At 47.1% G+C, this 24089-nt stretch overlaps 1 protein-coding gene across 11 annotated transcripts in view; it reads left to right on the forward strand.

Annotated features, from left to right (window-relative positions):
* The window catches only part of SAMD4A (sterile alpha motif domain containing 4A), a 221379-nt gene that overhangs the window by 176433 nt on the left and 20857 nt on the right, over window positions 1-24089 (forward strand). For all 11 annotated transcript variants that reach the window (XM_030562944.1, XM_030562936.1, XM_030562940.1 and 8 more), the window contains 5 exons: window positions 3991-4100; window positions 6123-6209; window positions 10425-10719; window positions 15267-15352; window positions 22787-22905. In XM_030562944.1, coding sequence (XP_030418804.1) covers window positions 3991-4100; window positions 6123-6209; window positions 10425-10719; window positions 15267-15352; window positions 22787-22905 — 697 coding nt within the window. The remainder of the gene's footprint in view (window positions 1-3990; window positions 4101-6122; window positions 6210-10424; window positions 10720-15266; window positions 15353-22786; window positions 22906-24089) is intronic.

A 24089-nucleotide genomic window follows, 5' to 3' on the forward strand; every position in this document is an offset into this window, starting at 1 on the left:
GGTGTGTACCTGTCTCCCGTGTTCGCTTTGCAATTATCATTTTCTTCCTTAGCTCTCAAAATTTAGCATTTAAGTCGTTTAATTTAAATGACCTGGGATGGTGACTGAGGCCAAGGAACTTGAGCTAAATACTGCTGACTGGGCTACTTGGCATTTCCTCTGTTTACTGTCAAATTGAGTTTGGGGTGAGACCTTCAGCAAACAGCTCCTCTATGTGCAAGAGCCAAGGTCAAGCAGGAAGATGCTGGGACGCTCTCACTAAGACATTCAAAGGGGGGCTAATACACAGAACACATGGTAAACTTCTCCGTGTACCCAAATCTGGATAAATAGCTACACTGGTATGACGTGAGGAAGGTGCTGTGAGATGGTTTTTCCAGTGGAGGCAAAGGGTGGGTTAGACATATCAGGCGAAATTGTCAAGTGAACAAGCTTAAGTTGCTCTTCTGTCCATTGTACACCTAAACACCGTATTTGTGTGTGCCTCATCATGTGTTTGTGCACAAAGTTACCTGGGGCGTGTGCCTAATTTAGGTGGCTGCATTTGAAGGTTCACCCCACTGAATCTTTCTGCAATGCTAGGTTAACTGAGCGTCTCATAACCATTTTTGTAAGAAACATACTTCAAGGCTTTCCAACTCCAGTGACAGCCAGCACTAGATAACTTTCAGCCCAGGGAATCACGACTCAGAATCTGAGATTGTGGGAACATGCCCTTCTGACGCTGCTGGAACTGGTTAAAGTTGAACTGTCTGCAGCTGTAACATGCCTTTATAATTTACAACCTCCTGAGAAATATTTCATGAAGGGCCTAGCGCACTCTAGTGAATAGTCCAAGCAACCAGGGTAAGGAGGAGTCCTTCCCAACATGCTGCAAAGCCGCTGCACAGCTGTTAGTGGGGGGGGGGATAGCTCAGTGGTTTGCACATTAACCTGCTAAACCCAGGGCCATGAGTTCAATCCTTGAGGGGGCCCACTGAGGGATCTGGGGCAAAATCAGTGCTTAATCCTGCTAGTGAAGGCAGGGGACTGGACTTGATAACCTTTCAGCCTCCCTTCCAGCTCTGTGAGATAGGTATATCTTCAAATACTTACTGCAGCAACAGGGCTGTGGGAGTCTCCCCTCTTTTTCCTTTGCCAGGATGGAAATAGGCTGATATCCCCACTCAGCTGCAGACCCCTCACTCCTAACCCTAATCTTCTCCCAGCCCGTCACCAAACTCTCCCTATGTGGCAGCACAGAAGGCATGCCCACAGTATGGGTGTCTGCACTAGGGAGTGTTCTCCCATCCAGAGCAGGCTACCAGCAGCAGAACCCATCCCGAGTAGTTCCAGCAAGGAGAGGACTTGCCCCTACCAGCATACGAGACTTGACGGTCTAGTAACACTGCAGCAATCAGAATGCCCACGTGGCTCCAATTCAGACCAGAGGGAGTTTTCCCATTGATTTCAGTAAGTGAAGGATCCAAGCAAAAGTCCATTCAGCTTCCAGGCTGCTGTGAGCTGAGCGTGTGCCGGGTTCTTTGTAGGGGGAGCACTTGGTGTCTCAATCCAGGAATATACCGAACACCTCTGCAGAGGGAGATTTGTCCAGCCCTCCTTTCCCAAAGGAAGATCATAGTGACATGGAGCCATTTGGATATGTCGGAGGTGGGGAATCTTGGAAGATGAGCTCACCCTGACCCTTGACAGGAACAGACTGCAAACAATCCCCAAAGATCTAAGTATCCTCCTCCCACAGTGGCTTTTTACCTACCATTTCTATGTGCATTTATTGCTTGATCTGGGAGTTAGTCCGTCGCCCATTATAACCATACCATTTCTAAGTGACTTGAAAAAAATATATAGTAAAATAAGAAATCATCACGACCTTTTATTTTGTCAAAAACTCTGTAAAGAGGGTGTTTGTTGGAAATGTCAATAGTCTAAAAGTACACGTGATGCTAAAACAAAAATAGGTAGATTCAGGTTCTGATGTTAGGCCTCAATTCAGCAACGCATTTAAGCTTATGCGTAGCCAGAAGCACATGCTTAAATTTATTCCTGCTTAGCAAAGTACTTAGGTATATACCTTACAACAGTGGAACTTAAGCATGTGCTTCAGTGCTTTGCTGAACCAGGGCTGTAGGATGTTGTACAGCAGACTAGAACTGGGAAGAAAGCATGTTTCAGGTAATATGATGGAGATTGGATCTGATACTAAGCTACACTTCTGAATTTTGTTACGCACCCAGCGGTGACAGCGTGTGGTTCTTCCACATAGAAAAAAAATTAAGATTTCCTTATACCATGGTTATTCCAACTTTTTCCCCCTGTTCATCAATCAGTGTGTATGTGTGTGAGTGTAAGTGGTTGTGGAAATACTCTTGCTCATTTTCATTAAAACCTACTTATTAATTTCTCAGAGTCCAGAAGATACGGAAATGAAGGGCCTCCCTTTCCTGGGGGTATTTACAGCATTGTAGCTACTCTGATGTAACTACACCAACACAAGCTCCGTGTAGATGCACCATCCGGACATTGATTTCTCATTGTGCAACAGTGGAGTTTTATGAGTTCTTAGCCCTCATTTAGGGCTTCGACAGCTGTTTCAATATGTAGATGATGCCCATCCCAAGTCTGGTCCTAAGCCCTCTGAAGTTAGTGGAAGCCTTTCCATTGACTTCAAGGAGTATTGGATCAAGCCCCAATTGACCCCATGACTCTACGGGCTGGCCTGAGGGGTGGGTGACCACCGAAGGGGGTGCTGTGGCGAAGCAGGACTGGGGACTGGTGAGCTTGGGGGACAGGGCTGGGGCCTGGAGAGTCTGGGGGCCGGGGGCCCCAATGGGACTCTGGGCTGCAGACCTTTTGGACAGGCACGTCGAGGAAAAGGATTTTGTTCAGGAGCTAGTGATTCCTTGAGCAGGAGAGAGAGGCAAAGAAAGTGGAGTTGGGGGGGTGAGGAAGAAGAGTGGTGAGCGGAGACAGGCCACCCTGTGACACAGTGAGCCTTGAAGAGGCATGAGGCAGCAGTAGCAGCAAAACAAAGGGGGCATGAGAGTTGCGGGCAGCAGCAATGCAGAGCAGCACCCAGCGGATGAGCGCATGTGGTCATGGAGCTCTGTTTCCCCCGGGTCTGCCTTTTGCTTCCCTGCGGGGCTGGCTCTCTGCTCCCGCGAGCACCATCAGAATCTGGGCTCCCTCAGTGCCCCAATGGGAGGGGATGGTGGCCCCATAAAGCTCTGCAATAGGGTGTGCCGCACTGCAGGAGCCCCTTCCCCATTCAGTGTGTCTATGGGGCCATTATGGGATTGGGGCATGGTGATGTCAGCGGTCTCCATCACTACTTAGCTCTTCAGCCAAAGTCAAGCTGTCATGGAGTCGTGGAGGGGATTAACCAGGCTGCCCAGGCCTGGCAGGCACTGGGACTTTGAGGGAAGCATTAAGGGCAGGAGCCAAAATATAAGTTTGTCCAGGGCACCATTTTCCCTAAGGCCGGCCCTGAGTCTAATTATTTATTTGCCAGGTTTGCAACCCTATAAGACCTGACTCTTGACGTGGCCCTTTGATCATCTCCTCTGTCTTGTCTCAGTGCTGTGAATATATTTCTAAGATGTAATACTAGTATCTAAAAAACAATAATGTGAACAGGGAATCAAGAAGAATCTTCAAAAGACAGTAAACGACTTCATTGTGGCTCATAAACGGCAATCAAATCTAATAGGAAATGCCCCACATCAAGGGACTGATCCTGCCAATGAATATACATCTGAAACCCCACTGAAATCAGTGGGAACTTGGGACGTATATCCTTAGGCACGTACCAGCCTTCGTTGCTAACATCAAAGTACAATAAAACTTTTGGAGCTATCAGTACAACAGTACTGTGGAAAACACAAGGAATCCGTTGCCTAATAAACTCCTCATGTTGTTGTTGATTTTATGTTACGTTGTTAAATAGTGTCATCAAATAACAGGGCGTTTTGTCGACTTGCCTTTGTGCTGCAGATGTTCCTGCCTGGCTGAAGAGTCTCCGCCTGCACAAGTATGCAGCTCTTTTCTCCCAGATGACGTACGAAGAAATGATGGCACTTACCGAATGCCAACTCGAGGCACAAGTATGTCTCAAATTAGCTATGAAACAGTTAGTCACGTTGCATTTTTTCTAGTGTTGTCACGATTAAAAATGGTCTGTTTGTTCAGTTTGTTGATAGGTTGCCCTGAAAACCTTGCATCATTAGTTAACATTGCAAAAAAATGCCAAAACCATGCTGAGGGAGAGGGGCAAACAAAACTTTGTACCCAAAAATGACCTGGCCAAAAGCTTCTCAGCGGAGTCATAGGGTGAAATCCTAGTCTCATCCAAGTCAATGGGAGATATGCCCTGGCTTTTACCACTGAACTTTAAGGAGGATACACTTTCAGAGGAACAAATGGCATTCAGACATCCAACATCCATTGAAAATCAACGGGAATTTGGTGACTGACTTATTTGTTCCTTTAAAAATCTCCTTAATAGATTGCTTTCCATGCTATCCCTGGAATAAATAGATCTGATAAGCATTTTTATATATAGAATGCTGCTCCCATGTTGCGAATGGATTCTATTTTCCTCTGAGCTATGATTCCAAAAGTTTGGTGGAATTAATGGTCTGGTAACACTTTCATTGCAGGAGAGGGATTCTGTGGTCTTTTGGGGTTCAAGGCCTATACAGCTGCTCAGCTGACTTTTGACAGGGTCTTTTTTTTATCTTCCAGTTTCTTCAGCCCCTTCTAAACTTTCTAGAGCCTTCACTAGGGCCATGTCTACACTTACAAGCTGTGCCGCTGTAAGATCACTCGTGTAGCTGCGTTACGCTGACAGAAGAGAGTTCTCCCGTCGACAGAATAAAACCAGCTCAACGAGCAGCAGTAGCTATGTCAGTAGAGCGCGTCTCTCACCAACACAGCGCTGTGCACACGAGCACTTATGCTGGCAAAACTTACGTTGCTCAGGGATGTGGGGTTTTTTTTTCACTCCCTTGAGTGACAAAAGTTTTGCCAACATAAGTGCTAGTGTAGACGTGTGCTGAACACTGGCTTCCACTGGAGGAAGGAAACCAACAATGTCTGAGCCAAGCATTCCTTAAAATGAAAGGGGCCGGGCAGCTTTCTAAGGGCATGTTGGTAGAGTTAATCCACCCTTCTGAGAGGCGGTAACTAGCTCAATGGAGGAATTCTTCCGCTGACCTAGCTGTGTCTACACTCATCTTAGGGCTGCCTAACTATAGTGCTTGGGGCATGACATTTTTAAGTGTAGACTCATTTTTAAGTGTAGGCTAGGCCTAAGCTTCTCACACCTCTCTTAAAGCCAGGGGGCCTGATTCACCACACCCTTACTCCAGTTTTATGTCAGGGTACCAGTGAAGATACCCCAATGTGGAGGTGGGATAACACTGTCGAGTTACCCCATCATAAAACTGGAGTACCGCGGTAGTGAATAAGGCTGGGTGCTGCTATTTTGGTTCCTAACTCTGAGAGGGTTTTTTTTGAGGATTGCTTTTCTCAGCATTGCCACGCCTCGTGCAAAATAGTTGAAAACTGTAGTGAGATCTGTACATTTAATGACACAAATGGTCCCATTAGAGTCAGCGGGCCTTCCCTTCGTGTCAGTGTACAGTACATTCTACTCAGCCAGAGAAAGGCTTGCCGAGTCAGCTCCCTAGAGAACTGTGAACAACCGCAAACAAACTGTGAACAAAGGCAGCAGGTGGCAGAGGGCAATTTTTTTACTTTCGGCCAAGTGTTTGTTTGATTTGAATCACAGAAAACCGTATGCTGTCACTGAGAGCTGCAGTTCTGCTCCCAGACCTGACACTGGATTTAAAAACATTTTTCTTAAGTCGCTGAGAAGACCTTTCGTCCTTTGTGATCACTTATAAATATTGCCACTCCAAAGGAGGGTGCACAAGCTAGTGAGAAATCAATATCTTCAATGGGTTTCTAAGCTGTTTCCTTAGACCCTGTGCCTCTTTGATAATCCCTGACTTGAGAGGTTTCTTGAATTAACAGCAGCCCTTTTCACTTACGAATGAAAGGATTTTTGTGCATCCTTCTGGCTGGGGGAGATGTTAATGTCACATTGTACTATATCTTTGCAGAATGTTACCAAAGGTGCAAGGCACAAAATAGTCATCAGTATCCAAAAGCTGAAAGAGAGACAGAATCTTCTCAAGTCTTTAGAAAGGGTAAGTTATTTCTGCTGCTTTTTAATTAAAATAATAGCCAGGAATTTATTCTCAGATAAAGTCCTTTTGGGTTATTGCTGGGTATTTCCCATATAGTGCATCTTTTCCATTGAGCATTTTCTTTGTTGGTTTGGCCACATCTGGTTAATTGTATCACAAACCCAATGCTGTACCAACCACTGCGTTTTTTCAGCAGGCTGCCCACTGGCTTTTGTACAGAGGCGTAAGCTGCCTCCTGGTTCTCCCCGCAGCTCCAGGAGGTTGTAACCTGTGCCGAGCACAGCGTACATGCCCTGGCACTGCCTGGCTTTTGTACAGAGGCGTAAGCTGCCTCCTGGTTCTCTCCCCAGCTCCAGGAGGTTGTAAGCTGTGCCGAGCACAGCGTACATGGCCTGGTACTGCCTGGCCAATTGGAGTTGAAACCACTGCTCTGCCCTTTCCTTGACCCTGCCTGCCCACTCTCGGTGAGTATGTCTACACAACAGCGAGGAAGATGATTCCTAACTTGGGTGGATGTACACGTGCTAGTGCTGCTTGAGCTAGCACTCTAAAAATACTACTGTGGCCATGGCAACCAAGGCGGTGGCTCAGGCAAGCGACCCAAGAACCATCGTGCCCAACCCCCTAGTTATACACTCGGGCAGCTAGCCTGAGCCACCGCCCGTCCCACTATAGCCACACTGTTATTTTTAGTGTGCTACCTCGAGCAGAGCTCACACACGTGTATGTCTACCCGAGCTGGGACTCACCCTTTCAGCTGCTGTGTAGATGTACCCTGTGTGAGCCAGGGCGTGCCATTCCACGTCACTCGTGTCACTGGTACTTGCACCCCTCACGTGTGACACATGGGAGATGAAGCTACATGATCACCTGCAGGTCCCTCTGCTGCTCTGTTCCCTCGTATACACTGCGGAGGAGAGAGCCCCCGTGAGCAGAGCTTTGGCATGCATGGGATACAAGACCCCTGGGTGGGATTCCACAGCCCTACCCTCCCCCTCTTTCTCAGCAGAACCAGTTGGTTCTGTGATGTCTGCAGGCCCCCTTTGCGGAGGAGGAGCACGACTTGCCTATCACAGTGAGTTTTCTAGGCTGGCTGGCTGAAGACTCAGGAAAGCAGCACTCTGTCAGTTCACATTCAGCAGGTTCTCTTGGCAGCCAGAAGAGGTCAAACTTTTTTTTGTTCTTTGTAATGAAAGTTTTAAGTTCTACTGAAACTGATGGAGTCATCCGAAAAGCACCAGCATAGCATACCCACCCACAGTATCAACTCAATCCAACACCACACTGTTTGTCGTTTCGCTGTTATATTATATCGCATCGATCATTCTGTGCACAGCCTCGGACTAGGAGCTGTTCCGTAATTATGCTACACATTGCTATTTATTGGCGTTTTGGTTAGCTCACCACTGTATTTTGCATGTTTAAACTACGGATTTTATTTATGGAACTGTAGGAGTTAGTAAAGCTGTGTTTCCCTCTGTACATTAATAACAATCATTACACCCAAGAGACAGGTGACTGGATTGAGTTTGCTTTGTAGATGTGTTTTCTAGGCAATTTCACAGCCTTTCTTCCCCCTCCTCTTCATGAAGCTTGAAATATGGTATTGATTGACTGTCATTACTACAGGAATGTAACCCGAGTTTGGCTGACACAATGAGCTACACCGGCTTTCCAATAAGATGGGATAAATAGTAGAGTTTGCTGTTGACTGCTAGTGATACAGTGGGATTTGCCTGGACTCTGGGGCTGTGGTTTTGAGGATGGCTTGAGTGGGGCCCATGAGTAAACGCTGGCCGTGGGCTGTATTACTTAGGAGCATGCGTCTCTGGTTTTCAAGTTTCCCTTCCTTTATTTTAACTAACCAGGAGCATGTGTGTGACTTGATCTTCTGGGCAAGCGTCTCCTGCGTACGTTTCCTTCTTCCTATAAAGGAGCTGCACCTGGTTAACACAGTGGGTCCCCGACTAGCTGCACACCGACTCCATGTAATTCAGAGCCGTGGAGCCGGCAGTGCAGATGGTGAAGAGTGATGGGAAAAATAAACAATCACCCCACAGCTCAGGCTGGCTGGTGATACCACATATGCTTTCTCTTAATGTATCTTTCATATGTGCCTCCACAGCGCTTTCCTCGGGAGCTTGTCTGCTCTGGTTTTGTGTCGGAAACAAGGCCTCAAGAGCAGTTTGAGTGGGACCCGGTAGCCTGAGAAAGTGGAGACAAGTCTGGCCCATATTAAGAACAAGATGCGTCCTTCCCACCTTTCTTGCTGGCATTTCCCTGGGGGAGGGAGGAAGGATTGAACCCGAACTGCAGAAGGAGAACAGCTGTGACACACACACACATATGCAGTCTGACAGGCTTAAGAAGCCAACATTTTTCATTCTGAACCACTGGAAGGAATACAGATGTTTATTTTTGCGGGGGGGGTGAGATCGCATTTGAAATATGGGGTGAAATTCTAGCTCCACTGGCAAAATTCCCATTGACTTTAGTGGGGCCAGGATTCCACCCATGGAGTATTCCAGTGAAATACTTCCCTCTCCAATCACTCGTCCTTTACCAGAAATGACCCAGATGACCCACTCCTCCTTCACCAGAAATGACCGGCTGTACCTTCACACACAGGCTACAGTAATACTGCCCCAGCCACTTCAAAGCTGAGAAACCACATCTGGTGATGGTACTATTATTACCATACCTCCCAGCACCCGTTGTGCTAGGTGCTGTACAATCACAGAACAAAAAGGCAGTCCTTGCCCCAAGGAGCTTACAGTTTAAATGTAAGATGAGAGACACCTAGTGATAGAAACAGACGGGAAGGACAAGGAGACAGCATGGGTCAATATGACAGGTAGTGGTCGCAGGGCACCAGCAGCCTAACCACTGTGAAGCAAGCCGGGGTTTGAAGGAGAATGAAGATGTGGATGTTTATAGGGAGCGCCTGCCAGGGCAAGGGGCAGCATGGGAGAAAACAGGAAGGCGCTTGCTTGAAAACGTAACAAGTGGGTGATGGAGGCTGGCATCATGGAGGGCAGAAACCAGCCTTTCAACAGCGAATGAGAGACAAGCGATCAGCTGGGGTTAGCCTGCACGAGGCCTTGAGGTAGGAAAATGATCTTAGCAGCATTTTGCGTGGAGATGAGCAGGGCAAGATTGCATTTGTCAAGTCCAGAGAGAAGCGTGTTGCAGCATTTGAGACACAAGTTGATAAGAACCTGGAGAAGGGCTTTAGGTATGTGGATGGGCCAGACATGGGCCAGGAAGGCAGTACTGAGAGCCAGATAGGAGCGGCACCAGAGTTTCTGGCACCCCAGGCAGAATTCGGGGGGTGGCATTTTGTGCACTCCCCACGGGGCGAGCTTCCGGTTGCTCTCCCATTGCGCCGCCAAAGAAGGACCCTCCACTTAAATGCTGCAGGCGACAGGGGAAGTCATTGAGCTGCTCAATTGCCTGTCCCTGCTTTCCGCGGCATGTCGGCAGAAGGTCCTTCTTTGGCGGCGTAACAGGAGCGGAACCGGCAGCTCCCACGCGCCCCATGGGGAGCGCACAAAATGCCACCCCCGGAATCCTGGCACCCTAGGCGACTGCCTAGGGTCGCCTAATGGAAGCGCCAGCCCTGGAGCCAGAGCCAGGATAGGATTAGGTTAGAGACTGAATCTTGTGCAGGGCAGACAGCGCTGAAATCTTGTGTGCTGTTCTCATATGATTCCTGTGGAAATTGCAAGGTCTCTGCTTTCTTGAAGGGTGGGAATCTCACCAGATCAGCCGTTCTCATGGGATTTCACCCCTCTTGGGCTGCATCTGCACTGGATCTGGACGCCAGACTTAAATCGGTTTTGGATCCCACCTGATTCATGAGGTGGGTTCAGATTCAGGAGTTCTAATTTGAACGCACGCACCTGAAAATGGGGCAGGGAGGTTGCAGGTGGCTTCAGACTTGAAGTTCTAGTTCTTACCTGTTTCTGTTGAAACGGTTCTGTGAAAGCCTCAGTTAATTAAATGGACCAACTTACTGAACATGGAACACATAGTACAAGTAAGTCCTGGAGTAGGAACAATAGAAGAGGCTTCTGCGGAGGTTGTTTTTCTGGAAGCAATGTCCTCGTGTTCCAGCTGAGCCGAGGTGGCATGGCTGAGCTCAGGGCAGCTAGCAGCATATTGAGATAGCAGACATACCAGCTGCTAATCATTTTTGTTGTCTGGAATCTGCAGGACATCCTGGAAGGTGGCAACCTGCGCATCCCACTGCAGGAGCTACACCAAATGATCCTCACCCCGATCAAAGCCTACTGCTCCCAGAACTCAAACACAGATGAGCAGAGCCGGGACCTGGATTCCGACCACCTGCCTTCTCTGATCGGCTCAGACAGCCAAGGATCTGACTGCAAGGACTCTGCCTCTGGGTGCATACAGCAGCACCACTTGCCTGGCTGCGAGAGCGAGTCTGGAGGGGCACCTTTGCCCGAAGGGGATCTTCCTGGGCAGTTCACAAGAGTCATGGGGAAAGGTCAGCTGCTCCTATTGTCTTTATTCTTTCTGTTAGGAGTGGATGGTTAAGAACAGCGTTTATTTCATAGCAGCTCTGGTCCCCATCCACCCTCTTTCTGTCCCACTCATAATATTCTCAGGGCCCCGTGGTGCTAGGAGCTGTACCAACACTTAGTAAAAGACAGTCCCTGCCCCAAAAGGCATGCAGTCTAAGTAGGGAAGACGGACAGAGGTGAAACGATGTACGCAAGGGGACACAGCAGAGACAGGACTGCACCCAGCTCTCCGGAGTCCCATTGTACCTTTCTGCCATCATTCACATGTGCTCAGGCGCTGTTCATGGCTAGTGCTGGCAGAAAGGAGAGGTCAGGAGGAGATGGGGACGTAGCCTCACTCTCTCCCCAGCCAGTAGAGCTGGCTGGCCAGAGAGGCAGGTGAGCTCACTGCCCCTCATTATGAGGGGGTGGGTCCTTCCTTCTCCTGGGTGCTGAGGAGCTCCAGAAGGCATCATGCCTGTCTGAGTCCATGTCTACATCTAAAATTTTGCAGCGCTGGTTGTTACAGCTGTATTAGTACAGCTGTATAGGGCCAGCGCTGCAGAGTGGCCACACTTACAGCAACCAGCGCTGCAAGTGGTGTTAGATGTGGCCACACTGCAGCGCTGTTGGGCGGCTTCAAGGGGGGTTCCGGGACGAGAGAGCAAACCGGGAAAGGAAACCAGCTTCGCCGCGGTTTGCTCTCGCGTTCCCGGAGCCACCCTGCAAACCGCAGGGAAGGAGACCTGCTTGCTCGGGGTTCCGGGACCGAGAGAGCAAACCGCGGCGAAGCTGGTCTCCTTTCCCGGTTTGCTCTCTCGGTCCCGGAACCCCGAGCAAGCAGGTCTCCTTCCCTGCGGTTTGCTGGGTGGCTCCGGGACCGAGAGAGCAAACCGCGGCGTTCCCGGTTTGCTCTCTCGGTCCCGGAACCCCGAGCAAGCAGGTCTCCTTCCCTGCGGTTTGCTGGGTGGCTCCGGGACCGAGAGAGCAAACCGGGAAAGGAAACCAGCTTGATTACCAGAGGCTTCCTCCTTCCACGGAGGTCAAGAAAAGCGCTGGTAACTGTCTACATTGGATTACCAGCGCTGGATCACCAGCGCTGGATCCTCTACACCCGAGACAAAACGGGAGTACGGCCAGCGCTGGAAACAGGGAGTTGCAGCGCTGGTGGTGCCCTGCAGATGTGTACACCTTCAAAGTTGCAGCGCTGTAACTCCCTCACCAGCGCTGCAACTTTCTGATGTAGACAAGCCCTGAGTCACAAAGCCTCCTAAGCCTACTGCACCACCTCCAGCATTAAGGGGTACGTCTACACTGCGCACTAAGCCTGGGCTCTGACCCTGGTTTGAGCCCAAGAACATGCCCCCTTTCTGTCCACACGGATCAGTCTGACTCAGGTCAGCAAGCCCCCCAGATCCTGCGACGGGGGTGGGTCAGAGTCCAAGTCCCACTGCAACTCAGGGCCAAGTCCTGTCATTTTGCAATGTGGATGCAGGTCAAGCTGCAGACATGAGTCAGAATGGTGCAGTATGGACGTGTTAGCACGGCTCCGAGACCAGGTCCAGCAAGTGTAAATCCTGGTTTACAAGACAGTGTGGATGTTCAGGCATGAGCTTGGAACCCCTGAGTCCACAAGCGCGGATCCCACAGACCCAGGCTTAGTGTGCAGGGTAGACATAACTAGGCCAGCCCTAGCAGGTACAGCTGAGCCCCATACAAATAGATACAGGTCTGTCGCATCTTAGGCGGGAGTTCTGTTCCGCGGTTATCGCGTAAAGCGAAAACCGCATATAGTCAAAACCTCAAGCCCTTTAAATCCTGCCCGCAGCTCCAGCGGTGGGGCCAGGGAGAGGGCATTTAAAGGGCCGGTGGAGCCCTTTAAATGCCGCTCCAGCCCAGCTGCCAAAGCTGCAGGCGGGATTTAAAGGGCTCCGCCAGGCTTCCCGCCGCAGTGGTGAGCCTGGAGGAGCCCTTTAAATCCCTCCCGCAGCTTTGGCAGCCAGGCTAGGGCTGCCATTTAAAGGGCCCAAAGCTCCACAGTGGCTGGAGCCTCAGGCCCTTTAGTTCACCCCAGAGGCTACCAGCCACCTCTGCAGCTGGGAGCCCCCTGGGTAATTTAAAGGCCCTGGGACTCCCAGCCACAGCTGGTGCCCTAGGACCTTTAAATCTTGAGGCCACGCCTCTTCTACTTGAGGCCACGCCTCCTCCCGGACTCCAGGCCTTTCAGCGTAAAGCTGAAATCGCGCATGTTAAATGCGCGTAAGTTGCAAGAGACCTGTATGTTGGAAGTTTGAATCAGAATGAGCCTTTAGCGTTTGACTGTGTACCATTATTTTTTAAAGCCCATGGAAGGATCTTTCTCTTTGTGGTGCACGATCCTAGAATTGAGTGGCTGCTCTGGGGTTACCTTCGGTCTGGCTGTTTGCTCTCATTGACAGACCTTGTCCCCTGCTGCTCACCGGTCCCAACGTACGCCTGTGGAGTTTTTTATAGCCCCGACTTGCAGTACGAGGCAGTGCACGTACAGAGCAGTTGCTTCCTTTAGCTCCATGATCATGTGACACGGATAGAGAAAGAGTGCCTGGGACTGGCATTCTTTAATGTGAAAGTTGTGGGAGGGTTGGGTTTTTAAAAACACTTTCCTTGGTGTCTTGGGCCCTGACTGTACATGCTTAAGTGCTTTGCTGAACTGGGGCCTTAAAGCAGATTGCCCAAGCAGTCTGAGCTCTTGTAAGAGTGCTACCCATGGTCTCTGCCTGTCCCGGCCCTCTGGCCTCTGTGTGTCCTTGCCCCACCACAGTCACTGCACTTTGAAATACAGGAGGAACAATCATACCGGGCAAAATCCTTTGTTGCTGGTGTAATGGCTTCATTGACTTCAACAGCATTTTGCCCATTTATACCAGCAGAGAATTTGACCTGCTATGGTCAGTACAAACCAAAACTAGTTTCTAGAACTGAGGAATGATTTAAAAGAATATCTACGAGGAATGGGGGAGTCCATTCAGCCTCATTTTTGAACCATGTAAACATCTCTAAATCGTTCCTAAAATAGCTTTTCTGTAATAAAAGCGGTGTATACAGAGCATGTGATGGGGTGCTAGAAAGGTTCTCTTCACACTCGTTTGGGAGGACCTGCATAACTTACTCAGAGCTTCACCGCTCCTGGGTAATTCAGTCGGCCCACTCCCAACACTGGGTGGGGACTGTTCTGTGTAGCAGCTTGCTGGGTGGAGAATGGAGTAGTTTAGTAATGGGGGGACGTGGGGGGTAGTCTATAAAAAAAAAAGCGGGGGGTCAGAGTTCCATGGAGAAATGTCAGGCCCAGTCCATTTCCAGCACTTTCTGATTAAAATGTATGAATAGAAATAAAATACAAATTACATAGAAATGTCAAAAGGGCAGAAAATTGAGCCCAGTGTGTAATTTCACACTGATTGGCCACCTACTTTGAGAAAAATGGTTCTTTGTGCCCCGTTTTAAGCCCATATCAGACCTCACTGCTAACTCTGGTGCCATGACCAGCACCTTCATAATGCATGAAGTTGAGTGGTATGGGGAAATGGCATTGTTAGGAGGAAGCAAAGAATCCTGTGGCACCTTATAGACTAACAGACGTTTTGGAGCATGAGCTTTCGTGGGTGAATACCCACTTCCTCAGATGCATGCATCTGACGAAGTGGGTATTCACCTACAAAAGCTCATGCTCCAAAACGTCTGTTAGTCTATAAGGTGCCACAGGACTCTTTGCTGCTTTTACAGATCCAGACTAACACGGCTACCCCTCTGATTGTTAGGAGGCACACTCCCAGGCCTTCTCTGAAAACTGGGGAAATGTAGTGGTCACCATGAGGGCTAAAATTGATGGAAGCCATAATGTAGAGAAGGTTCCTGTGACCAGTTGTTTTGATTATGCTTGCTTTCCAGCAGCTTTAACTAATATGGCAGTTAGAATTCTGCAGCTCCTATGGACTTTATCACCAGTTCAGTTGAGCCAGGATTAGAATGGGTGGGAGTGTTTTGGTAAATTCCCCCAATGCAGACGCCGTCTTATTGTGTATGTTAATTTGCACACACTTTTGTGGCGTTATTTCAAAATCTTGCTGTCAGTCAAATCAGTGGGAATTTTGCCATTGACTTCAGCGAGACCAGAATTTGACCCTGGAAGCAGTTGATTTTAACACCACACTCTTTGTGTGACAGTGCTTTTCACATGTGAGAATAGGATAAGATAGGGGGAACCAGATCCTACTCTGTTCCTGCTGATTTGCACAGATATCATGCTAATGGAGTTACTCTGGATTTACAGCAATGTAACTGAGAGCAGATATAAATGGCTAAATATAGATTGGCATGGCTGGAATTGTAAAAGGGTGTCTTTAAACACAAGTGCTCCATTGATGACTCATTTTAGACAATTGTAATGGAAGTTTAAGACCATTCTTAAAAACAGCACATTGATTTCAGTCCCGTTTCCTAGTCACCATGTGTTTTGCTAGCTGTCCTTTTTTTTCTGTTTGTTTGTTTGCAGTATGTACACAACTTTTAGTTTCCAGACCTGATGAGGAGAATATAAGTTCCTATTTACAGCTCATAGACAAATGTCTAATTCATGAGGTGAGTTGTGTCAGATCTTATAAAACTGTTGTTCTCATTGCTTAGAAACTGTTTCCAAAGTTTCTGTTTATGTAAACATTTTGGTTTCTAACACAAATATTTTTGGCGGTATTAATAGTAATTCAGACTGTGGCAGACTGTAAATGCAATGTGGTGCACAGAAGGGTAGGTCACTTTGTCCCTGTACAACATCAAAGAACTGGAATTGAGAAATTCATGGTGCTTGTGACATTATGATCAACAGCTGGATGACAGAAAAACCCAGGATGAATGTGCATGGGGTTTCTAGCAGAGAGACTAAACTATCATTCAGCATTTCCAGCTTCTAGTTTGTAGCAAACTTTCTGTGATTCGGCACCTACCATTCTGTGTGCCTCTTCCTGAAAGCTGCTTGTTTATGGATTTTTATTTTCCACTGTAACTTTCTCTAAAAGGTATATTACCACGTGTCCTTCAGGGTGACTGAAACATATTTTGAGCTCCATATGCCATAGATCTAGGGCACAAACCCTGCTGTGTATATTTATCCCCTTATGTGTACCAAGTTCCTGCTGCACTTGTTACTCCTGGGGGAATTATGTGCCAAAAAAATTATAAATTCTGCGCAGAATATTTTGAAATTCTGTATATTTTTTTATGTCAGAATAACACAATATAATCACACCAGTTTGAGTTATTTTGGTAATTTATTTCAAATACCTGTCATCCAGTATGTCTGTAACAATACAGACAGGGGAAAAAAAGATTCAGGAATTTTTTTTTTTGACAGATAGATTCCTTAATAGGCATATGAATACAGAACTCTGAGTAATTCATCTAAACTACAATACAGAACTGTGTTTCCTGCACCCCTCAGAAGCAGTGCAAAGGCTTGGGGGGATTCAGGGAGTAAAAGAGGAGCTGAGGGAGAGGGAAGGAGCCTGGAGTGAACCTGGAGGATTATTGGGTGTGGGTGGGAGAAGTATGGGACAGTTTTTTGGGGAGACAGTGATAGTGAGGGAGTTGGGGAGCCTCCCTCGTGCAGACCCTGGCTGACCCCTAACCTTTCCCATTCAGTCAGACACATCTCTTATCCCCGTGTGTCCCTGCAGCCCCTCTCTACCCTCTGCCCCCATGTGGCTCTTCAGCCCACCTCCCATCCAGCCCCTGGCTCAATGCTATCACCCCACTAGCTCCTGAGCCTGCATCCAAGTCTGTCCCCCGCTAGCTCTTCTGAACCCCAGTCTGTGATCCCCCAGCAGCCCTGCGTGCCCCACTCTGTCCGTCTGGTGCCTCCTCCCCTGACCCCACTGTGAGGAAAGCAGCCTCTCTGGCTAACTGCCATCTCTTCTGGTACCATAGCAGCCCCTGGTAGGCGAAAGGTGTAACTGCAGTGCCTCTCCAGCAGAATCTATATTCTACAGAGGAAAAAAAACTCTGCAGGAGACATTAATTCTTCATGTGTGCAGTAATGCAGAATTCCCCCAGGAGTACCTTGTATACATATGTGCTGCACCTGATCTTGCAAGATTCATGGCATTACATGGACACACATCTGAGATCTGGATGGATCGGTAAATGTTTTCCAGTGTCAAAAGATCGATAGTTTACACTGTCTTTACATGGTCACTTGTGTATAAAAGTGGAGTCAAGAATCACTAAGAAATCTGTACTATCCTACAGGAAAAGGAGTGGCAGCATTTTGGCAAAAGTACATTGACTGCTGTAAACATAGGTATATGCAGTATGCTAGGAGAAAAAAGGATTAAATTACAGAGTTCTGAATCCTCCAGTTTACTGTGACCATGTGAGAAGCTGTTGCCTAAATAATAGAGCTCTCTACTGATTCTTGGGCATTTCCCATCCTCACAAAGGCTCCGATTCAGGAAAGCACTAAGTATCTGCTTAGGGTAATTAACCATTGGAACAATTTATCAAGGGCCATGGAGGAATCTCCATCACTGGTAATTTTTAAATTAAGATTGGATTTTTTTAAAAAGATATTCTCTAATTCAAAGGGAATTATTCTGAAGAAGTTCTGTGGCCTGTGATATACTGGAGATCAGACAAGATGATCACAGTGGTCTGTTGTGGCCTGGAATCTCTGAAGGGTTTTCCTGAATCTGGGACAAAGACAGAGATTTTCAGCTCTGAAGGGAAGTCACTGACATTCATGGTTTAAAAAAACAAACATTATTCTCCCAGAATGCTTCTGTCTACAATAGTTACAAGTTTGCCAAGTTTTCAGTGAATGGTAGTGAACTGTCAGCATACATTGTCAACGTACAGTTTGCCACCTGAAATATACAGCAGCTGCACTGGGAAATTTAATTTTACTATGAAGTGAGTGGTTAGTTTGCTTTCCCACCTCAGCAGTGGTTCTGTCTGAGCCAGTCACATAGTTTAAATATAACCAAAGCTTCTAGTATGTGACTGCACAAAGACCTCTTCCACCTAAGTCCAGGTTCACGGAGATCACATGAAAAGCTCCTTTCACTTTAGTTCTTCAAGTATTTCCAGACATAGCAAGATTTTTTTCCCCTTGATTGCTTCATGATGAGTCTTGAAGTCAATGCAGCATTATGAACTGCATCCATCCTAGCCTAGTCTTTTCCCTCCTGTTTTCTTTATATTTCTGAGATTAACCAAATCACTAAGAAAGAAAGATCAGGCTTTTATTAGAATGTGACTAGGCCTTTGAAATGTGATTCTGGTTGGGCACATCCCAGCTGCACAGGAGGGTGCAACTCCAAACTCATTTTCTGGGTGATATAAACAGTGTTACACTGCTCTAGCTGCAATGGTATAAGGGAAGTGCTTGTTGGTATTTTCAAGAAATGTCTTAAGTGGAACGGCGTTTCCTCCCAGGCAAAGTAGGGATGGAAGGGGATAGATGCTCCATGCCCTATGAAGCCCCAGATTTTTCCTTGCATATTATACATAAAATGTAGAGTGTGAAAGGTGCCGGACTGAGAGGCAGAGAGACCGCAGACCTCTCTTTACCTTCTGACCACACCCAGCACAGGCAGTGGCTGTGCACAATTCCCCACACCACCCAGCCAGTGTGGCTCAACCTTCCCCTGGAAAGACCACCTTTTATGGGGGAGAGGATAGTTCACTCTTCATCTCTGTTCAGCTCTTGGAGGGTTGAGACTGCCCACCGAGGTGCCAATGACTGCCAGCTGTCACAGTGGTGGGTTTTTTGGTGGACACTGGTCCCCAGGGAGCTAGGGAGAGAGCACCAAACTCATGTCACATTTGCTACTTCACCGCCATCAGATTGGGGACAGTTTTCAGTCACAAAGCTTGATTCCAGCTGGAGACCTTGAGAGGAAAGGGGCAGTTCCCTTCCCCTCATACTTCAGACACATACCTCCTTCTTCGAGTGCTTGCACATGTCCATTCCAATGTAGGTGCCCACCCCAAGCACAGCTGCTGGAATTTTTTCCCTCAGTGGTAGCTCTTGGGTCAGCTCTAGTGCCCTCTGGTGCCGCACGCTCATAACTCGGATATGAAGGGCCCTGTCGACCCTGCTCTCCTTCAGTTCCTTCTTATCACCTATTACGGCGGCTGGAACTCCTCATCACTTAGGCAGTCGTTCTCTGAGTGGTTTTCTGACAAATGCAGTGTAAATAGTTTGTGTCGTTTTTAGTAGTTAGTGTCATTAGTTTGGACACCTCCGCTACTAGATAGCAGAGTGGTCCACCATCCCACTGCCGGGGCTTGCGTTGGTCAACGGGTTTCAAGCTCTGCATTTCGTGCAGTAGGTCTGTGCCTTTGAGCAACCCTCACTCAAGCTGCCTCAAGGGAAGCTCACGGGAAAGATTACTGCCAAATTTGCAGGGATTTTAAGCCCCAGAATAAGCAGGACCGAACCGTGCTGCACGTTTGATGGTCCTCTTAGAGACAGCCTTAAGATCAGCCTCGGAGCTGCACTCGGACTTGGCACCGAGTACCTCAGCCTCGGTGCAGAGTGCACCTCCAACAACTCGGAACTCTTGGTGCTGATCATCTTCCCCGGTCCCCAGGAAGAAACACTTTGGAACCTCCATGTACGGTCTTTTTTAAAGACAAAGTCCAGTTGTGACCACCCCGTCATTCGTTTCAAAAGTTGTCTCACCATTCCATTGCAGTCCAGCAATCTTTCTGCCAGTGTTCTACCTGCAACCACATGCAAACAGGGAGGATATTCCACTCGTTGGATATATGCCAGGACCCTGGCCTTCCACATACAAAGGACCAAAGCATTCTGCGGATCCTCTTAGGTGTTGATAGTGGAAAGAATGAAAGGTTCTTCCCATTTCTGCGTGGAGAATCTCATTGTGGATCACTTGGTGCATCAGGGCCTGTTACGACCTCGCGAACATCTCACCACTTGCTCATTTAACAGCTCACTCTACAAGATCTCAATCCTCCGCTGCTGCTTTTTTAGCACAAGTTCCAATTCAGGACATCTGCAGGGGGGCAACCTGGTCATTGGTTCACAACGCACTATGCCATTACAGAGCAGGCTAGAGATGATGCCGGCTTCAGCCGGGCGGCTTTACATTTAGCCTGCCCTTGATCTCCGAACCCACCTCCGGGGCAATTGTTGCGAGTCACTTACGTTGGAATGGGCATGTACAAGCACAAGAAGCACATGCATCTGACGAAGTGGGTAGTCATCCACGAAAGCTCATGCTCCAAAAGGTCTGTTAGTCTACAAGGTGCCACAGGACTCTTTGCTGCTTTTACAAGAAGAAACAGTTACTAACCTTTCTGTAGCTGTTGTTGTTTGAGATGCGTTGCACATGTCCATTCCAAAACCCACCCTCTGTCAGAGGTGGTCAGCAAGAAGAAACTGAAGGGGAGCAGGGTTGGCAGGGCTCTTTATACCAGTGATATGAGTGTGCAACACGAGAGGGCACTGGAGCACAGGCAACAGATACCATGAAGGGAAAAAATTCCAGCAGCTGCACTCGGGGTGCGCAAACACCTGCGTTGGAATGGACATCTGTAACAACAGTTACAGAAAGGTAGTAACTGGTTTTTGTGAGGTTCCGTGTGGCAAGTCACCATCTTGGTAGCCCGGGCAAATGACCGGACTCTCCAGAGCCATCGCTGTAACAGCTAGAGTGGGAGCTGTGGAATGGCTTGTGACATTCGGCTCCTCGCCAGATTGGAGGGATGAGAACATTGATTCCATAATCTATCCTGGTCTCTGAGGTATGGGGTGGGACCAGGGTTGGAAATAGTGCCCGGTACTCCTGAAGAGGTAGTGCAGAGTACTGCTGAGGGAGCAGGAAGTCATGAGAGAATAGATATAAACGGGGAGCCTGGAAGATGAGGACTGGATCCTTGAGCTTGATGTGCCATGTGAGAGGAAGCCAGTGAAGGGATTGGGAAGGGAGGGGCATAGCCTTAGCTGCCGAAGGGGGAGGTGATTTATGCAGGTGAATCTTGGATAGGCTTCTTGCTCAGATCCCGTGGTGATGGGTGTGTGACAGGTAATAACAACACTACTTAGCTCTTGTTTAGCTAGCACTTTTCTGCCATAGATTTCAAAACACTTTACAAAGGAGGTATCTTTATCCCCATTTTGCAGTTGGGCAAACTGAGGCATAGAGGCAAACTGACTTGCCAGAGGTCCCCAATAAGGTCAGTGACAGAGCCAGGAATGAAACCCAGCCCAGTTCTCTCTAGATAGAGTTGAAAAGAGGTCAGAATCTGAGACACTGGAGAGAAAACATTGATTGAGTCGTGTATTCCCAAAGCGAACAGTTTTTCATTGGTTTCCAACCAGAGCTAAAGTGAGTTGCTCCACAGCAACATGTCTACAATGTTTTTCATTTGCGTTATGTAAGAATATGTTAATATCACTGGGATGCAAGGTAAGTAGATTGATCGTTAAATGTGACAGTCAAAAGGATAATATTAAAATGGCTCATGTAGTATTAGTTAAGCTGCCCATAAATATATTTATTGTAGTTAATAACTGTCTGTCGGTCTCTGCTATCGTGAGGCATGCACATGAAAACAGTCACATAATAATGTGTTAGGAGCTCCGGGGGCCCAGATGGCTCAGGATATTGGTAGGTGGAGTAAGGGGACTTCCACTGCCAAGCTCAAGTTAACTCCAACCTGGGGCAGTAGCACCAAATGCCATTATAATCTCAAGGCACTTTGGTCTCAGTGAAATAGACTGTGGTATAAAAACCTCAAATGGAATGGAAAATAAATGGAAGGTCTCAATCTATTTCCTGGGAAACAAGCGTCCACTTCTCAGAAACCACTGCAATTGGTTCTGGCTGGCAGCTCCCGTCAATAAGGAGATTGAGGATTTTGCTCTGTTGTTATCATGGGAGAAGGTCCCTCCAGCTCCAGCCAAGGCACGCTGTCAGGACAGCATATGGAATGTTGCCTTGCAAAACGCTAACACTGGACCTGTTGAGTACCTGAGCCAGAAGCCATCAGTTCCCAGGGCTTCAAGCCAGCGCCTTTTATGAACACTTACTTTAAAAGGTTGGGTGTGTGTTTGTTTTTAAAGAACTCGGATGTTTGTGTTTATTTTTGGAGATTTCTTGAAAATTTTAGGGTCTGCACTGGGGGATGAAAATGCAAGTTGCTCAATAGAGCATAGCTATTAAACAATCAGGAGCATTCATTTATCAATAAACTGAGCACTCAGGGAATTTTATATACATACTATGATCTGAATCATAGACTTCAAGGTCAGAAGGAACCCTCATGAAATAATTATGACCATTATCTGTCCCTAAGCTCCAATATAACTGAATTTCTTTTCATAGGCAACATTCAGTACTTTGCTAATTTTTCTGTTTTTTAAATAAACATGAATTTTGATTAAAAGTTAGTGAAAGAAGTAGAAAGAATTGACTTCGTAGTATCAGTAGGATTTTTTTGTAGCATCACCTAAGTGTTGTACATTTTGCCATCCATAATGACGTAGCAATAATAATAATAATTGTATCGGAGCTTTATGTATCTGTCATCCTGGTGAACCCACAGCACTTCACACATACACAGTACCACTGAATTGTAGGGGTTGTGGGCAGCCAGGCAATAGTATAGCATGCCTCACAGTGATGGCGAGAGCAGAAATTAGGACCCAGGACTCCAGGAAAACCTGTTTTCTTTCAGGAAGTGTCATGGGATCTTTAACACCCAGGCACAGCAGGATCTTTGCTCTTAAGATTTCATTGGAAAGAGCTACGCATAGGAAACTGCCTGGTGCTCAGTTTGTCTTTTTCAAAAGCGCTATGGGCTGAGCCAATTCTTCTAGGAGTTAAACCTGCCATTCAGGGCTTCTGTGTGTTTGCAGCCTGAAGCTTGGCTCGCTCAGCTCTCTACTTTGGGTGCATGTTAACTGCCTGTTGTTTTTCTTTATTTTTATACCCAACTGCATCATCCATAAGATGTTTACCTTTTTTTTAATTCCTTTTTTTTGGGGGGCAGGCATTTACAGAGACACAGAAGAAAAGATTGTTGTCATGGAAACAGCAGGTGCAAAAACTCTTCAGGTCTTTCCCTCGGAAATCCCTTCTAGACATATCAGGATATCGGCAGCAAAGAAAGTACGTTGGGATTTCATCTCTCTGATGCAATGGTTGTACTTTGCGGGTTGGTATCTTTGACAAGACTACACCAAAGGGGATAATTACACTCACATTCACACTGTGCTGACTGGAACTGTCGATGCGTCTGATTCATGAGGCCAGTTATCTCGAGTGCAGGCAGAGCTGGGATATTTCACCTTGTTCTGTTTTAATTCTGTATGTCACGGGCAGCTCTCAAATGTCACTTTAGAGCAGTGGGGCCTGTTGTTAGTTATTAGCTCTGATTTGCATTATACTAGCACCTTGAGGTTCCAGCTCAGATCAGGGCTCCATTGTGCTAGATGTTAAACAGAGAGACAGTCCCTGCCCCAAAGAGCTTACAGTATTAATAGACAAAACCAAAGGGTGGGTAAAACGTACCATTGTCCCATTTTACAGATGATGACCTAAGTCTAGAGAGATTCAGTTACTTGCCCCAGGTGACAAAAGCTGCCTGTGACGGTGCTGAGATTTGAACCCAGATTTCCTGAGTCCCACTTTGGTGGCTTACCAACAAGACAGTCCTTCCTCTATGTGGCTCCCTCCTTAAATTGGGGATTCTGATTGACCTGCCCATCTCCCAAGCCTCCACTTTCCCCACAGTAATTGGAGCACTTGAAAAGATTAAAAAGTAGGGCTGTCAAGTGATTTAAAAGAATTAATCATGCGATTAATTGCTCTGTTAAACAATATTAGAATACCATTTATTTAAATATTTTGGATGTTTTCTACATTTTCAAATATATTGATTTCAATTACAACACAGACTACAAAGTATACAGTGCTCACTTTATATTTATTTACAAATATTTGCACTGTAAAAAAGAAAAAAGAAATAGTATTTTTCAATTCACTTAATACAAATATTGTAGTGCAATCTCTTTTTCATGAAAGTTGAACTTGCAGATGTAGAATTACGTGCAATAAAATAACTGCACTCAAAAAAAAAAATGTAAAGCTTTAGAGCCTACAAGTCCAGTCAGTCCTACTTGTTCAGCCAATCACTCAGACAAACAAGCTTGTTTACCTTTGTAAGAGATAATACTGTCCACTCCTTGTTTAAAGAGAAAGTGAGAACAGGAGTTTGCATGGCACTGTTGTAGCTGGCGTCACAAGATATTTATGTGCCAGATGCGGTAAAGATTAACAAGTCCCTTCATGCT

Source organism: Gopherus evgoodei, chromosome 4 (assembly GCF_007399415.2).
Source record: "Gopherus evgoodei ecotype Sinaloan lineage chromosome 4, rGopEvg1_v1.p, whole genome shotgun sequence".
NCBI classification, from domain to species: domain Eukaryota; kingdom Metazoa; phylum Chordata; order Testudines; family Testudinidae; genus Gopherus; species Gopherus evgoodei.